Raw genomic sequence first — 17917 nt, 5'->3', positions numbered from 1 at the left:
CACACTCTCTGTGCCTACACACACACTCTCTGTGCCCACACACACACACACACACACTCTCTGTATTGCATGTGCACTATGCTGCTGATGCTGCTAAGTTGCTTCAGTCATGTCTGACCCTGTGCGACCCCAGAGATGGCAGCCCACAGGCTCCCCAGTCCCTGGGATTCTCCAGGCAAGAACACTGGACTGGGTTGCCATTTCCTTCTCCAATGCATGAAAGTGAAAAGTGAAAGCGAAGTCGCTCAGTCGTGTCCGACTCTTTGCGACCCTATGGACTGCAGCCCACCAGGCTCCTCCATCCATGGGATTTTCCAGGCAAGAGTACTGGAGTGGGGTGCCATCGCCTTCTCCAGTATAGGCACTACAGTATAAACTATAAAGATACATGATAAACTCTAGTCTTAAAAACCAACCAAAGGCAATCATTCTTTCACATCTCTTTATATTTACATATTCTGTTCCCTCTACCTGGGCTGCCCTTTTCACTCCTACCCATCCTGTTTCCCTGGAAAACTCATACTCACTTTAAAAAAAACTTGGATCATACACTGGAGTCATACTAAATGCCAATCTCTATCCAAGGAATGATTACATGCTCCTATTGGATCCTCTATAGCATTCTGTGATCATTTATTACCTCACTGGTTGTTCTGCTGGTCATAACTAAAGAATTTTATATTGTCAATCTTACATCCAGAATTCCATAGCAATATCTGGTACACAGAAGAAACTCAACACACATCTATTAAACATGAATAGTAGTGTCTTCCTCTATATTTCTGGGATGTTAAAAGATTATACATTTCATGACATTCACATATGTTTTCATTTGGTAACTATTATGAGAAATGTGTCTTGCCCCCAAGCAGGATGAATATCCTTGAGGAAGAGAACTAAAGTTTATACAACAAAGCATAAAAAAGAAAAACTAAAGTTTCACTTCTTCCAAACAGAGCCTGTGCATAAACTTTCGTGTCCTGATTTGCACAAGGTATGAAATCTATCCAAAGAATCAAAGCCACTGAGAAGCTTCTCTCTCCACTGATATGAAAGGTGCAGGTGGCTGACAGAGGCAACTTCAAATTTGGAGAGACAGGCTATACACAGACAAAGGAACTGCACATGGCTCTGGAAGTGGGAGAGGAAAACACAGGGAGAATATTGTGTAAACTGCAGGGCCCAGTCTAAAGGAAGAAGCTCAGTGTGGAACCAGTTAAACTTTGCCACCTGGGTATCTTCCAACTCACAAGATGATGAAACCAGTTTGATTTGAGAATATTATGTTTTAGATCACAATTCTTTCAGGTATGTATCTAAGCAGTGAGAAGAAATCCAGTTCTGAAAATGTCCTTTGTTTCAGACAGTTTTATGTGTGCAAGCTCTTACTGTGGGGCCCAGTACAAAACTTCAGTGTCTAAACAGTTAGGGAAGCTCCTATGGAATGAGAAGACAGTCATTTACACAACCAACAAGTCAACTAACTGAGTTTCTTAACTTCTGATCAAAGATAACTGGGTGTCACAAAACAAAGCAAAAAATAAAATAAAATAAAAGGAAAAACAGTATATCACTGTACACCAGAAAAAGAAAAATACACATACCTTCTCTTCTGAAGAAATGGTAAGTTTGTCACTTGAGATTAGGCTGCACACTTGTTCAATGCCAAGGTTGAGAAATTCTTCACTGAGGACGACATCTGCAAAATGTTGTTCTGTTTGGAGGTTACAAAGAGAATCGATTCTATTATCATAGTTTCAAACTACTTAGAAAAGAGGGTTTTCTTAATCTAACCTATGAATGAGAAAACCAAGTGTATTTTGTAAGTGAGGACTAGTAATTAGTAACGACTCAAACAAACTCAGTGGCAGCCCAGGCAGGAAGTCTGGCTGACTGTACACTCAGATGGACTACTTTTATTTTATTAGGGGTATTTTAGAGTTAAACTTCTATTCCTTATGTGTTAATAAGACTATCAGTATTGAAATTTGTAAAACCTTTTGTAAAATCAGGTAAATAGCATGATGTATTACACATTTGAATGTATTATGTAAAATATCAGAGGGCTTCAGAACATAATGATGTAAGGAGAGGAAGTTGCTTTATTTAAAAACTGAAGACTAAACAAACATATCTTAAAAGCTGATCAGTCTGAATATATGAGCATTATTTAAAAAAACAGAATTGGTTTATGATATAGATAGCTCTGGGCTATCCTGGTGACTCAGATGGTGAAGAGTCTGACTGCAATGCAAGGGACCCAGGTTAGATCCCTGGGTTGGGAAGATCCCCTGGAGAAGGGCATGGCAAGCCATTCCAGTATTCTTGCCTAGAGAATCCCATGGACAGAGGAGCCTGGCAGGCTACAGTCTATGGGGTTGAAAGAGTCAGATAAAACAGACTGACTAGTTTCCTTTGTTGTACAGAAGTTTTTAATTTTAATTAGATCCCATTTGTTTATTTTTGCTTTTATTTCCAGTATTCTGGGAGGTGGATAATAGAGGATCCTGCTGTGATTTATGTCAGAGAGTGTTTTGCCTATGTTCTTCTCTAGGAGTGTTATAGTTTCTGATCTTACATTTAGATCTTTAATCCATTTTGAGTTTATTTTTGTGTATGGTGTTAGAAAGAGTTCTAGTTTCATTCTTTTACAAGTGGTTGACCAGTTTTCCCAGCACCACTTGTTAAAAAGATTGTCTTTAATCCATTGTATATTCTTGCCTCCTTTGTCAAAGATAAGGTATCCATAAGTGTGTGGATTTATCTCTGGGCTTTCTATTTTGTTCCATTGATCCATACTTCTGTCTCTGTGCCAGTACCATACTGTCTTGATGACTGTGGCTTTGTAGTAGAGCCTGAAGTCAGGCAGGTTGATTCCTCCAGTTCCATTCTTCTTTCTCAAGATTGCTTTGGGTATTCGAGGTTTTTTGTATTTCCATACAAACTGTGAAATTATTTGTTCTAGCTCTGTGAAAAATACCGCTGGTAGCTTGATAGAGATCGCATTGAACCTGTAGATTGCTTTGGGTAGTATACTCATTTTCACTATATTGATTCTTCCGATCCATGAACACGATATATTTCTCCATCTATTAGTGTCCTCTTTGATTTCTTTCACCAGTGTTTTATAGTTTTCTATATATAGGTCTTTAGTTTCTTTAGGTAGATGTATTCCTAAGTAGTTTATTCTTTTTGTTGCAATGGTGAATGGAATTGTTTCCTTAATTTCTTTCTCTACTTTCTCATTATTAGTGTATAGGAATGCAAGGGATTTCTGTGTGTTGATTTTATATCCTGCAACTTTACTATATTCATTGATTAGCTCTAGTAATTTTCTGGTGGAGTCTTTAGGGTTTTCTATGTAGAGGATCATGTCATCTGCAAACAGAGTTTTTCTTCTTCTTTTCCAATTTGGATTCCTTTTATTTCTTTTTCTGCTCTGATTGCTATGGCCAAGACTCCCAGAACTACGTTGAATAGTAGTGGTGAAAGTGGGCACCCTTGTCTTGTTCCTGACTTCAGGGGAAATGCTTTCAATTTTTCACCACTGAGGATAATGTTTGCTGTGGGTTTGTCATATATAGCTTTTATTATGTTGAGGTATGTTCCTTCTATTCCTGCTTTCTGGAGAGTTTTTAATCATAAATGGATGTTGAATTTTGTCAAAGGCTTTCTCTGCATCTATTGAGATAATCAGATGGCTTTTATTTTTCAATTTGTTAATGTGGTGAATTACATTGATTGATTTGCAGATATTGAAGAATCCTTGCATCCCTGGGATAAAGCCCACTTGGTGATGGTGTATGATCTTTTTAATGTGTTGTTGGATTCTGATTGCTAGAATTTTGTTAAGGATTTTTGCATCTATGTTCATCAGTGATATTGGCCTGACCCAGCAATCCCACTGCTGGGCATACACACCAAGGAAACCAGAACTGAAAGAGACACGTGTACCCCAGTGTTCATCACATCACTGTTTATAATAGCCAGGACATGGAAGCAACCTAGATGTCCATCAGCAGATAAATGGATAAGAAAGCTGTGGCACACATACACAATGGAGTATTACTCAGCCATTAAAAAGAATACATTTGAATCAGTTTTAATGAGGTGGATGAAACTGGAGCTGATTATACAGAGTGAAGTAAGACAGAAAGAAAAACACCAATACAGTATACTAACACATATATATGGAACTTAGAAAGATGATAATGATAACCCTGTATGTGAAACAGCAAAAGAGACACAGATGTATAGAACAGACTTTTGGATTCTGTAGGAGAGGGAAAGGGTGGGATGATTTGGGAGAATGGCATTGAAACATGCACACTATCATGTAAGAAACGAATCGCCAGTCTAGGTTCGATACAGGATACAGCATGCTTGGGGCTGGTGCATTGGGATGACCCAGAGAGATGATATGGGGAGAGTAGTGGGAGGGGGGTTCAGGATTGGGAACTCATGTACACCCGTGGTGGATTCATGTCAATGTATGGCAAAACCAATACAGTATTGTAAAGTAAAATTAAAAAAAAAAAAAGAAAAGCTATTTACAATAAGAAAAAAAAAAAAACACCACAAAACGGAGTGACTAACACTTTCACTTTTACTTTCATAGATAGCTCTGAATACTATGTAAGCAACTTATTTGGGGATCAAGTTATATACTATTTTATACCCTCAACTCCCTTCCAGAAACCAGTGAGATTAACAATTCTTTAAAAATCTAAAAAACAAACAAAAAACAAACCCAAACTAAAAAACACCTTTCTTTGATTTCACAAATATACTCATTCCTCCAAACGGGAAGAGAGGACTATTAACACAATCACTAACTTAAAAACTTAAAAGTAAATAAATAATCATTTACAAAGTATCCTTTCCTCCACAACCAGCTCTCATTTTAAAGTGTGAACTCACAAGGAAATGTGGTTTTCAAATCCCAGCTCTGCCATGTGCTAGCTTGTAAAACCCTGGGCATGTTTTGTAATTTCTCTAAGTCTTGGCTTCCTCAACTGTAAAATGGGGATAATAAAAATACCTTACATAAGAAAGACTGCTGTGAGAATTAAATACCTTAATAGCTTATAAATAAGCATCTATAAAAGAAATGGCAACCCACTCCAGTATTCTTGCCTGGAAAATTCCACGGACAGAGGAGCCTGGCTGGGCTACACACAGTCAAAGGGATCGCAGAATCAGATAACAACTGAGCATGCACACATGCACATGGTAAGTGGTAAAGATTCAAGAATTCAGCTCTTACTATACTGTGATACCTAGGTTCTAAAGGAAAAATCGGCCAGGAATTGTAGGTATCTTCAGGTCTTTGCAATTAATTGTATTCTAGCAATTTATTTCAAAGGTTTTTTTTTTTTTAAAAAAAAAAAAAAAAGATTCAAGTACATGTTTTAACATACCATAAAAATGAATAGTTGGCTTCCCTTGTAGAAAACACAGGGCAAACCATGTCCCCAAGACTGAAGACATCAAAAGGAGAATACAGGGAAATGCAGTTGATTGCAGCAGAGACTCAGAAGTGGAAACCGTATGGGAACTGGTGCAAGTGTAGGAAAATCTCAGTGTGGAGATTTAAGCGTTAAAAACTCCATGGGGACCCAGTCACAGTGGTATTCTACAATCCTGGGAGATTTTCTCCAGAATCTCAAACATGTTTCCACAGTAAATATGAGACAAGAACCCCCTGTAGCTTCTGCAGGGTGAGGAGAAATGAAACAATTTTGAAATACCCAAATATACTGATGCTGGGAGGGATTGGGGGCAGGAGGAGAAGGGGACGACAGAGGATGAGATGGCTGGATGGTATCACTGACTCGATGGACGTGAGTCTGAGTGAACTCAGGGAGTTGGTGATGGACAGGGAGGCCTGGTGTGCTGCAATTCATGGGGTCGCAAAGAGTTGGACATGACTGAGCGACTGAACTGAACTGTGTTCTTAATGTTACCGAATCACCAAGTCTGTGTGTCTGATGCACAGAGAGACCTATCAATAGTAAAACATTAAGAGTCTGGAACTAAGAAAGGTTTATTACAGATTCATACAGGGAGATGGGTGGCTCACACCCTAAGAACCACAAAGGTATTGAAAGCTTTTAGCAAGCCCCTTTAAAAGCAAAAATTGAGGGATAGGTAGGTAGTTGTTGCAAACTTCTTGGTGTCAGATCTTTTGCTCTTGAGGTCAGGTCATGGTCCAGTAATGATTTTCCTCTAAATCTCTACCAAACGAATGTTATTTGTTTATTGTTAACAGAATAATGTTACTCTGTCCTGAAAAGAAAGGGCAAAGTCCCAAGGCACAATTTTCACCCTCCGACGTCCCAGTCCGGGCTAAGAGGAGGCAGACAGAGCTCAGCTACAGCTCCTCAGGGCCAGGTACCCCACACTCTGCCCACCTGTCACCCCTGAGGGAGCCGGGCATCCAAACCAACTGGCCCTCAGTCTCCTCAGGCTGCCCAAGTAGGGGATACCAGGTCTCACAGACTGTGACCCAGACAAACGGGCACTGCTATTAGGTCACAAGACAGGTTCACTGCTGCCTCAAGGTCTGGGCCTCGGCATGGAGGGCTTGAGTGAGGGCTCTGGAGCCCTGCAAGACAGAGTGTCCAGCCTGCTCCCCGGGCGCGTCAGCTCACCAGTTGGCCCAAGGCTGGGTAAGCTGGAGGGCTTCCAGGAGAAGGCCTGAATCTGCCTCTTACCTCACTCTCCACCTGATGACCACCACACCACTGACCCTGGCTGAATCGCTTCCCTAATGGTCCCTCATTGACAGTTCCTTGTGGGCAGGGCCCACTGTGGTGCTGACCAATAGAATGTGGTCCACTGGAGAAGGGAATGGCAAGCCACTTCAATATTCTTGCCTTGAGAACCCCATGAACAGTATGAAAAGGCAAAATGATAGGATACCGAAAGAGGAACTCCCCAGGTCATTAGGTGCCCAATATGCTACTGGAGATCAGTGGAGAAATAACTCCAGAAAGAATGAAGGGATGGAGCCAAAGCAAAAACAATACCCAGTTGTGGATGTGACTCGTGATAGAACCAATATTCGATGCTCTAAAGAGCAATAATGCATAGGAACCTGGAAAGTCAGGTCCATGAATCAAGGCAAATTGGAAGTGGTCAAACAAGAGATGGCAAGGGTGAACGTCGACATTCGAGGAAATCAGCGAACTAAAATGGACTAGAATGGGTGAATTTAACTCAGATGACCATTACATCTGCTACTGTGGGCAGGAATCCTTCAGAAGAAATGGAGTAGCCATCATAGTCAACAAAAGAGTCCAAAATGCAGTACTTGGATGCAATCTCAAAAACGACAGAATGATCTCTGTTCGTCTCCAAGGAGAACCATTCAATATCACAGTTATCCAAGTCTATGCCCCAACCAGTAACGCTGAAGAAACTGAAGTTGAACGGTTTTATGAAGACCTACAAGATCTTTTAGAACTAACACCCAAAAAAGATGTCCTTTTCCTTATAGGGGACTGGAATGCAAAAGTAGGAACTCAAGAAACACCTTGAGTAACAGGCAAATTTGGCCTTGGAATGCGGAATGAAGCAGGGCAAAGACTAATAGAGTTTTGCCAAGAAAGTGCACTGGTCATAGCAAACACCCTCTTCCAACAACACAAGAGAAGACTCTACACATGGACATCACCAGACGGTCAACACCGAAAGCAGACTGATTTTTATTCTTTGCAGCCCAAGATGGAGAAGCTCTATACAGTCAACAAAAACAAGACCGGGAGCTGACTGTGGCTCAGATCATGAACTCCTTATTGCCAAATACACACTCAAATTGAAGAAAATAGGGAAAACTACTTGACCATTCAGGTATGACCTAAATCAAATCCCTTATGATTATACAGTGGAAGTGAAAAATAGATTTAATGGTCTAGATCTGATAGATAGAGTGCCTGATGAACTATGGAATGAGGTTTGTGACATTGTACAGGAGACAGAGATCAAGACCATCCCCATGAAAAAGAAATGCAAAAAAGCAAAATGGCTGTCTGGGGAGGCCTTACAAATGGCTGTGAAAAAAAGAGAGGCGAAAAGCAAAGGAGAAAAGGAAAGATATAAGCATCTGAAGGCAGAGTTCCAAAGAATAGCAAGAAGAGATAAGAAAGCCTTCTTCAGTGATCAATGCAAAGAAATAGAGGAAAAGAACAGAATGGGAAAGACTAGAGATCTCTTCAAGAAAATTAGAGATACCAAGGGAACATTTCATGCAAAGATGGGCTCGATAAAGGACAGAAATGGTATGGCCCTAACAGAAGCAGAAGATATTAAGAAGAGGTGGCAAGAATACACGGAAGAACTGTACAAAAAAGATCTTCACGACCCAGATAGTCATGATGATGTGATCACCAATCTAGAGCCAGACATCTTGGAATGTGAAGTCAAGTGGGCCTTAGAAAGCATCACTACGAACAAAGCTAGTGGAGGAGATGGAATTCCAGTTGAGCTGTTTCAAATCCTGAAAGATGATGCTGTGAAAGTGCTGCAGTCAATATGCCAGCAAGTTTGGAAAACTCAGCAGTGGCCACAAGACTGGAAAAGGTCCGTTTTCATTCCAATTCCAAAGAAAGGCAATGCAAAAGAATGCTCAAATTACCACACAATTGCACTCATCTCACATGCTAGTATAGTAATGCTCAAAATTCTCCAAGCCAGGTTTCAGCAATACGTGAACCATGAACTCCCTGATGTTCAAGCTGGTTTTACAAAAGGCAGAGGAACCAGAGATCAAATTGCCAACATCCACTGGATCATGGAAAAAGCAAGGGTTCCAGAGAAACATCTATTTCTGCTTTAATGACTATGCCAAAGCCTTTGACTGTGTGGATCACAATCAACTGTAGAAAATTCTGAAAGAGATGGGACTACCAGACCACCTAACCTGCCTCTTGAGAAATCTGTATGCAGGTCAGGAAGCAACAGTTAGAGATGGACATAGAACAACAGACTGGTTCCAAATAAGGAAAGGAGTACGTCAAGGCTGTATATTGTCACCCTGCTTATTTAACTTATATGCAGAGTACACCATGAGAAATGCTGGGCTGGAAGAAACACAAGCTGGAATCAAGATTGCCGGGAGAATTATCAATAACCTCAGATATGCAGATGACACCACCCTTATGGCAGAAAGTGAAGAGGAACTAAAAAGCCTCTTAATGAAAGTGAAAGAGAGTGAAAAAGTTGGCTTAAAGCTCAACATTCAGAAAACGAAGATCATGGCATCTGGTCCCATCACTTCATGGGAAATAGATGGGGAAACAGTATAAGCAGTGTCAGACTTTATTTTGGGGGGCTCCAAAATCATTGCAGATGGTGACTGCAGCCATGAAATTAAAAGATGCTTACTCCTTGGAAGAAAAGTTATGACCACCCTAGATAGTATATTCAAAAGCAGAGACATTACTTTACCAAGTAAGGTCTGTCTAGTCAAGGCTATGGTTTTTCCTGTGGTCATGTATGGATGTGAGAGTTAGACTGTGAAGAAGGCTGAGCGCTGAAGAATTGATGCTTTTGAACTGTGGTGTTGTAGAAGACTCTTGTGGGTCCCTTGGACTGCAAGGAGATCCAACCTGTCCATTCTGAAGGAGATCAACCTTGGGATTTCTTTGGAAGGAATGATGCTAAAGCTGAAGCTCCAGTACTTTGGCCACCTCATGCGAAGAATTGACTCCTTGGAAAAGACTCTGATGCTGGGAGAGATTGGGGGCACGAGGAGAAGGGGACGACCGAGGATGAGATGGCTGGATGGCATCACAGACTTGATGGACGTGAGTCTGAGTGAACTCCGGGAGATGGTGATGGACAGGGAGGCCTGGCGTGCTGCTATTCATAGGGTTGCAAAGAGTCGGACAGGACTGAGCGACTGAAGTGAACTGAACTGAACTGTGGGCAGGGCCCACTGTGGTGCTGACCAATAGCTGGGCAGGACAGTTGGTTACTTGGGGTGGGGGAGGTGGCAGTAAGGCGGCACCAACCAATGGCTGAGTAAGACTTGTTGCCTAGTAACAGGGTAGGGAATAATGATGCACAGCAATGGCTGCCTGCTAAGACCTGTGCTCATTCTGATCTGTTACATGAACAAGATCTGCCCTCAGGAGTATCTAGTTAACCAGAGCCTAACTGATTGAAGTTAGAGAAACACCCAACTCCAGCCCACTCTGTCCAACCAGTTCCACCTAGGAGGGAGAAACAAACCAGAAAAACACTTGTGAAGCTCAGTCCAGAGCCAAAAGCTCACTAACAAACCCTTCTAGTCATATATAGAAGGGTTCTTTCCCCACATCTCACTGCCGGATCTCTAAAGGCCTGTTTATAGCAGTTCACTGGGTACATCACATATGGCTATCAAGAGAAGAATTATGAGGCATTCCAAAAGGCAAAAGACACAACTTGAAGCGACAGACCAAGCATCAGAACCAGATATGGCAGGGATGCTGCATTTATCAAACTGGGAACTTAAAACACAATTTAATAACTATGATAAATTCAGGGTTTCCCTGGTGGCTCAGATGGTAAAGAGTCTGCCTGCAATGCAAGAGATCTGGGTTCAATCCCTGGGTCGGGAAGATCACCTGGAGAAGGAAATGGCAACCCACTCTAGTATTCTTGCCTGGACAATTAAATAGAGGAGCCTGGTGAGCTACAGTCCATGGATTCTCAAGAGTTGGATACGACTGAGTGACTAACACTTTAACTTTCACTAGCATGATAAATATGCTCAGGGCTCTACTGGATAAAGCAGACAGCATGAAAGAACAGATATATAATGTAAACAGAGAGATGGAAATGTCTAAGAAAAAAATCAAAAAGAGATGCTAGAAAACAAAAACACTATAAGAAAAATGAAGAATGTCCTTGATGAGCTTATTAGTAGACTAGACAGGGCTGAGAAAAGAACCTCTGCCTTTGAAGATAATGGTGGATACCTGTCATTATACATGGTCAAAACCCACAGAATATACAACACAAAGAGCAAACCATAATAAATACTATGGTCTTCAGTTAATAATAATGTATCAATACTGGCTCAAAATCTATAACAAATACACCACACTAATGTAAGATGTTGAAAATAGCAGAGGCTGTAAGAAGAGAGAGGACACAGGAAGAACTCTGCTTTGCCCCTCTCTTTGTCTATAAACCTACAACTGCTCTAATAAATTTTACTGAAAAAAGAGTGTACTAATAAAGAAAAACAGAAATGAATACTTTGTAACTGAGTCTGTAATAAACCAAAAGTCAATGGAAGAAAAGTAAAACTGGTATTTGGAAGACTACAAACTATAGATTAAACTTAAATACCCAATTTTAAGAGATACCTAGTCTTTATAGCATATTACTTCACAACAGTACTTCAAAACCTAGCATGAAATATTTAATAGGATTATAGTTTTTAATAAACCATCACGGTTAATTACAAAGATCATTTCTACACCTAAAATAAAATCCTAATTTTCATGATCTCGAAATAAGTTGACATAAAAAAATTATTTCAGAAGTTTTTATACTTTCCTTATAAAGAAATAAGGAAAACCTTTTTTCAGTGGTTGGATCTGTGTTTCAAAGAAGGAACATTAAAAAAAAGCACAAAGAGATCCTTTGTATTTAAAGTTCCCAAATAAATTCATTTTAGCAAAAATCTGGCAAACAGCATATAAACTTTAAAATGCTTGTGATAAATTGGAAGTTCAAAGATAAATGTATAACAGCTACTGAATAAAAGACAAGTGGATATAAACCTCTTTACTTCCTAATCATAAAATATTTCACTTCCAAATATAGCTCTGCAGTGATTTTACACCAAGTTCCTTTTATAATTTTAAAATCCGAATCAAAGAAAGAGGTTACCTCTATATACTTTTCACATGGGAAAAAATCCCTAATAGTAACAAATATATTATTTTTCCAAATCATGACTGTACGAGTTACTCTAGCCTCTGCCTCATCAATCAGAACAATGTACTTGCTAAAAAATAAACCAGGTGACTTTTTAAAAACAAATAACTATCCATTAATAAATTTTGAAGCAAGGGCATAAGTAACCTATCCAAAGTCAAGTTTGGGCTCTAAACTCATCATGTACTCTTCATTAGTAGTACCCAAGATGGTCTGGTCATAGTTAAGAGTTCTGACAAAATGTGGTCCACTGGAGAAGGAAATGGCAGCCCAGCCTAACATTCTTACATCGAGAACCCATGGACACTATGAAAAGGCAAAAAGATATTTCATCACAATATGAGTCTCCCCACCCCAGTTGGAAGGTGTCCAATATGCTACTGGAAGGCAATTACTAACAGCTCAAGTAAGAATGAAATGGCTGGGCCAAAGCAGAAACAACAGTCAGTTGTGGATGTATCTGATGGTGAAAGTAAAGTCTGATATCATAAAAAACAAAACTGCCTAAGAACCTGGAATGTTAGGTCCATGAATCACGGTAAATTGGCTGTGGTCAAGCAGGAGATGAATGAACATCAACATCTTAGGAATCAGTGAACTAAGGACAGGAATGGGCAAGTTTTATAATAATTCAGATGACCATTATATCTATTATTGTGGATAAGAATCTCTTAGAAGAAATGGAGTAGCCCTCATAGTCAACAAGAGTCAGAAATGCAGTACTTGGCTGCAACCCCCGTTCACAAGGCAAACCATTCAACAACACAGTGTGTATTAAGCCACTTCAGTCATGTCTTTTCGACGCTATGAACTATACCCTGCCAAGCTCCTCTGTCCATAGAATTCTCTAGGCAAGAATACTGAAATGGGTCTATGCCCTAACCACTGATGCCAGAGAAGCTGAACCTGACCAGTTTTATGAAGACCTAGAACACCAAAAAAGATTCATCAAAAGATTCCTACAAAAGTAGGAAATTAAGAGATACCCACAACACGCAAGTTTGGCCTCGGAGTACAAAATTAAGCAGGGCAAAGGCTAACAAGAATTCTGTCAAGAGAACACACTGGTCATAGTAAACAACCTTTTTGAACAACCAAAGAGATGACTCTACACATGGATATCACCAGATGGTCAATACTGAAGTCAGACTGATCATGTTCTTTGCTGCCAAAGATGGAGAAGCTTAGCAAAAAGAGCTGACTGTGGGTCAGATCATGAGCTCCTTATTGCAAAATTCAGGCCTAAATTGAAGAAAGTAGGGAAAACCATCAGGGCATTCAGGTAGGAGCTAAGTCAGATCCCCTATGATTATACAGTGGAGGTGACAAACAGATTCAAGGGACCAGATCTGACAGAGAGAGTGCCTGAAGAACTATGCATAGAGGTACAGGAGGCGGTGACCAAAGAAAAAGAAATGCAAGAAGGCAGAGTGGATGTCTGAGGAGGCTCTACAAATAGCTGAGAAAAGAAAAGAAGTGGAAGGCAAGGGAGAAGGGGAAAGATACACCCAACTGAACGCAGAGTTCCAGAGAATAGCAAGAAGGGATAAGAAGGCCTTTTTAAATAAACAGGGCAAAAATAGAGGAAAACAATAGAATGAGAAAACTAGAGATCTCTTCAAAAAAACTGGAGATATCAAGGGAACATTTCATGCAAGGATGCACACAATAAAGGATAGAAATGGAAAGGACATTAACAGAAGAAGAAGAGGTGGCAAGAATACACAGAAGAACTATACAAGAAATGTCTTAGTGAGCTGGATAACCACAATGCTGTGGTCATTCACCTAGAGCTGGACATCTTGAAATGTGAAGTCATGGGCTTTAGAAAGCTTTACTAGGAACAAAGCTAGTGGAGGTGATGGAATTCTAGCTGAGCTATTAAAAATCCTAAAAGAAGATGCAGTTAAAGGGCTGAACTCAATATCCTAGCAAATTTGGAAAATGTAGCAGTGGCTACAAGACTGGAAAAGGTCAATTTTCACTCCAATCCTAAAGAAGGGCAATGCCAAAGAATGTTCCAACTGCCATACAATTGTGCTCATTTCAGATGCTAGCAAGATTATGCTCAAAATCCTTCAAGCTAGGCTTCAGCAGTATGTAAACCGAGAACTTCCAGATGTACAAGCAGGGTTTGGAAGAAACAGGGACGAGAGATCAAACTGACAACATTCATTTGATCATGGAGAAAGTAAGAGAATTCCAGAAAAAACATCTACCTCTGCTTCACTGACTACACTAAAGCCTTTGACCGTGTGCATCACAACAAACTGTGGAAAATTCTTAAAGAGATGGGAATACCAGACCACCTGATCTGTCTCCTGAGAAACCTATATGTGAGTCAAGAAGCAACAGTTAGGACTGGACATGGAACAGTGGACTTGTTCAAAATTGGGAAAGGAGAATGACAAGGCTGTGTATCATCACCTTGCTTATTAAAATACTTATATGCAGAGTACATCATGAAAAGCCACAGGTTGGATGAATCACAAACTGGAATTAAGACTGCCAGGAGAAATATCAAAAACTTCAACATGCAGATGATATCAATCTAATGACCAAAAGTGAAGAGGAACTAAAGAGCTTCTTGATGAGAGTGAAAGAGGAGAGTGAAAAGCTAGTTTAAAATTCAACATTCAAAAAATGAAGATCATGGCATCGGTCCTATCACTTCATGGCAAGAGAATGGAAAAAAGTGGAAACAGTGACAGATTTTATTTTCTTGGACTCCAAAATCACTGTGAACAGTGACTACAGACAAGAAATTAAAAGATGCTTGCCCCTTGGAAGGAAAGCTATGACAAACCTAGGAGTGTATTAAAAGGCAGAGACATTACTTTACCAACAAACGTCTGTATAGTCAAAGCTATGGTTTTTCCAGTAGTCATGTAGAGATGCGAGTTGGACCATAAAGGATGAGCACCAAAGAATTGATGCTTTTGAACTGTGGTTTTGGAGAAGATTCTTGAGAGTCCCTCAGACTGCAAGGAGGTCAAACCAGTCAATCCTAAAGGAAATCAACCCTGAATATTCATTGGAAGGACTGATGCTAAAGCTGAAGCTCCAATACTCTGGCCACCAGATGCAAAGAGCTGACTCACTGGAAAAGATTCTGATGCTGGGAAAGATCAAAGGCAAGAGGATTAGATGGTTAGATAGCATCCTGGACTCAATGGACATGAATTTGAGCAAGTTTTGAACTGTGGTGTTGGAGAAGACTCTCGAGACTCCCCTGGACTGCAAGGAGATCCAACCAGTCCATCCTAAAGGAGATCAGTCCTGGGTGTTCATCGGAGGGAGTGATGCTGAAGCTGAAACTCCAATACTTTGGCCACCTGATGTGGAGAGCTGACTCATTTGAAGAGACCCTGATGCTGGGAAAGATTGAGGGCAGGAGGAGAAGGGGGCGACAGACGATGAGATGGTTGGATAGCATCACCGACACAATGGACATGGGTTTGGGTGGACTCCAGGAGTTGGTGATGGACAGGGAGGCCTGGCACGCTGTGGTTCAAGGGGTCGCAGAGTTGGACATGACTGAGTGACTGAACTGCACTGAACTCTATTGAACAGTATCAATCTTCAAATGTTCTGCTGTACTAATTGACAGGCAGCATGACAGAACTCTTTCTGTAATACACTACATGTGCCCAGAAACACTAGAATCCTGGCTTAGTCACTGAAAGGCACTCTGGGACACTTTAAACGTCTTTGATTACAAAAGTTTGTCCTGTGAAAAATATTTTTAATTTAATGTCACCTAACATGAGCATTCACCCATTCCAGTCCATTTTAGTTCGCTGATTCCTCGAATGTTGATGTTCACCCTTGCCATCTCTTGTTTGACTACTTCCAATTTGCCTTGATTCATGGACCTGACATTCCAGGTTCCTATGCAATACTGCTCTTTTCAGCATCGGACCTTGCTTCTATCACCAGTCACATCCACAGCTAGGTATTGTTTTCACTTTGGCTCCATCCCTTCATTCTTTCTGGAGTTATTTCTCCACTGATCTCCAGTAGCATATTGGGCACCTACTGACCGGGGGAGTTCCTCTTTCAGTATCCTATCATTTTGCCTTTTCATACTCTTCATGGAAGGAATGATGCTAAAGCTGAAACTCAAGTATTTTGGCCACCTCATGCGAAGAGCTGACTCATTGGAAAAGACTCTGATGCTGGGAGGGATTGGGGGCAGGAGGAGAAGAGGACAACAGAGGATGAGATGGCTGGATGGCATCACTGACTCGATGGATGTGAGTCTGAGTGAACTCCAGGAGTTGGTGATGGACAGGGAGGCCTGGCGTGCTGCGATTCATGGGGTCACAAAGAGTTGGACACGATTGAGTGACTGAACTGAATGTGAGCATTTACTGATCTTTCCCACTAAACATGAAGATTCCACTTACCTACCCACAGCAATTTACACAATTTGTCTGGCCTGATCATCCCACAGGCCAACAGGACTTGGGGATATCCTAGAGCCACTATCCCTGACACAATCTTCACTAAACTGTTTCCAAAACAGCTTATATTTGACATTGCCAATAATCTGCTCCTTTATATATTCTGAAGCCTTTGTCTCCAGTTCCTTTTGGGATTTTTTGTTGTTCCTCATTTGTGCTTTGAAGTCTTTTTTTTTTTTTTTTAATATTTGCTTATTTTTGGCTGTGTTGGGTCTTTGTTTCTGTGAAGGCTTTTCTCTAGTTGCAAGGAGTGGGGGCCACTCTCTAGTTGCAGTGCACAGACTTCTCATGGTCGGGCTCTAGGGTGTGTGGGGTTCAGTAGTTATGGCTCCTGTGCTCTAGAGCACAGACTCAATAGCTGTGACACACAGGCTTAGATCTCTAAAGCACAGGATCTTCCTGGACTAGGGACTGAACCTTTGTCTCCTGCACTGAGAGGTGGATTCTTTATCACTGAGGTGCCAGGGAATCTTCATATTGTTTCTTATCAGCCCGTGTTTGTTCTGGATGATCCTACCAACCTTGAAGTTTAACCAATTTATTCAGTATCAAGCTAAAAACGTTGAAAGCATCCATTCTTCATGATGTGATGGTATCAATAAGAACTTCAGCTGAAAGTGAAGCTCCAATACATCGGCCATCTGATGTGAAGAACCGATTCATTGGAAAAGACCCTAATCCTGGGAAAGACTAAAGGCAGGGGGAGAAGGGGATGACAGAGGATAAGATGGTTGGATGGCATCACCAACTCAAAGGACATGAGTTTGACCAAGCTTCAGGAGATGGTGAGGGACAGGGAAACCTGGTGTGCTGTAGTCCATGGGGTTGCAGAGTCGGATATGACTGAGCAACTACAAATGTACTATTGGAGTTGGTTGGGTAGTACTTTGCTGAGGATTTTTACATCTATGTTCATCAGTGATTTTGGTCTGTAATTCTCTTTTTTTGTGTGTGATATCTTTGTCTGGTTTTGGTTTCAGGTGCCCTCACAGGATGACTTTAGAAGTGTTCGTTCCTCTGCAATTTTTCAGAACAGCTTGAGTAGGACAGGTGTTAATTCTTCTCTAAGTGTTTTACAGAATTCACCTATAAAGCCATATGGTCCTGGACTTTTGTTTTCTAGAAGTTTTAAAAATTCAATGTCATTACTTGTAATTGATCTGTTCATATCTTCTATTTTTCCCTCATTCAGTCTTGAGAGATTATACTTTTCTAAGAATTTCCATATTTTTTTCTAGATTGTCCATTGTACTGTCATATAGTTCCTTGAGGTAGCCTCATAATGAGTTTTTTGCATTTCTGTGGGGCTGGTTGTAACTTCTCCTTTTTCATGTCTGATTTTATTGATCTGGGTCCTTTCTCTTTTTTTTCTTGATGAGTCTGGCTAAAGATTTATCAGTTTTGTTTGCTTTTTCAAAGAACCAGCTTTAGTTTCATTGATCTTTTCTACTTTTTTCCTTTAGCCTCTATTTTATTTATTTCTGCTCTAACTTTTATGATTTCTTTCCTTCTAC

General features: G+C 40.6%; 1 protein-coding gene across 2 annotated transcripts in view; it reads right to left on the bottom strand.

The window, feature by feature from the left end:
• The window catches only part of KLHL2 (kelch like family member 2), a 168376-nt gene that overhangs the window by 27966 nt on the left and 122493 nt on the right, over positions 1-17917 (bottom strand). For both annotated transcript variants that reach the window (XM_040251321.1, XM_040251322.1), the window contains one exon: positions 1605-1714. In XM_040251321.1, the coding sequence (XP_040107255.1) occupies positions 1605-1714 (110 nt within the window). The remainder of the gene's footprint in view (positions 1-1604; positions 1715-17917) is intronic.

The sequence above is a fragment of the Oryx dammah genome, unplaced genomic scaffold, assembly GCF_014754425.2.
Source record: "Oryx dammah isolate SB20612 unplaced genomic scaffold, SCBI_Odam_1.1 HiC_scaffold_12, whole genome shotgun sequence".
Lineage (NCBI taxonomy): Eukaryota > Metazoa > Chordata > Mammalia > Artiodactyla > Bovidae > Oryx > Oryx dammah.
The sequence above is the reverse complement of the archived record's forward strand: the minus strand, read 5'-3'. Positions and strand labels throughout refer to the sequence as shown.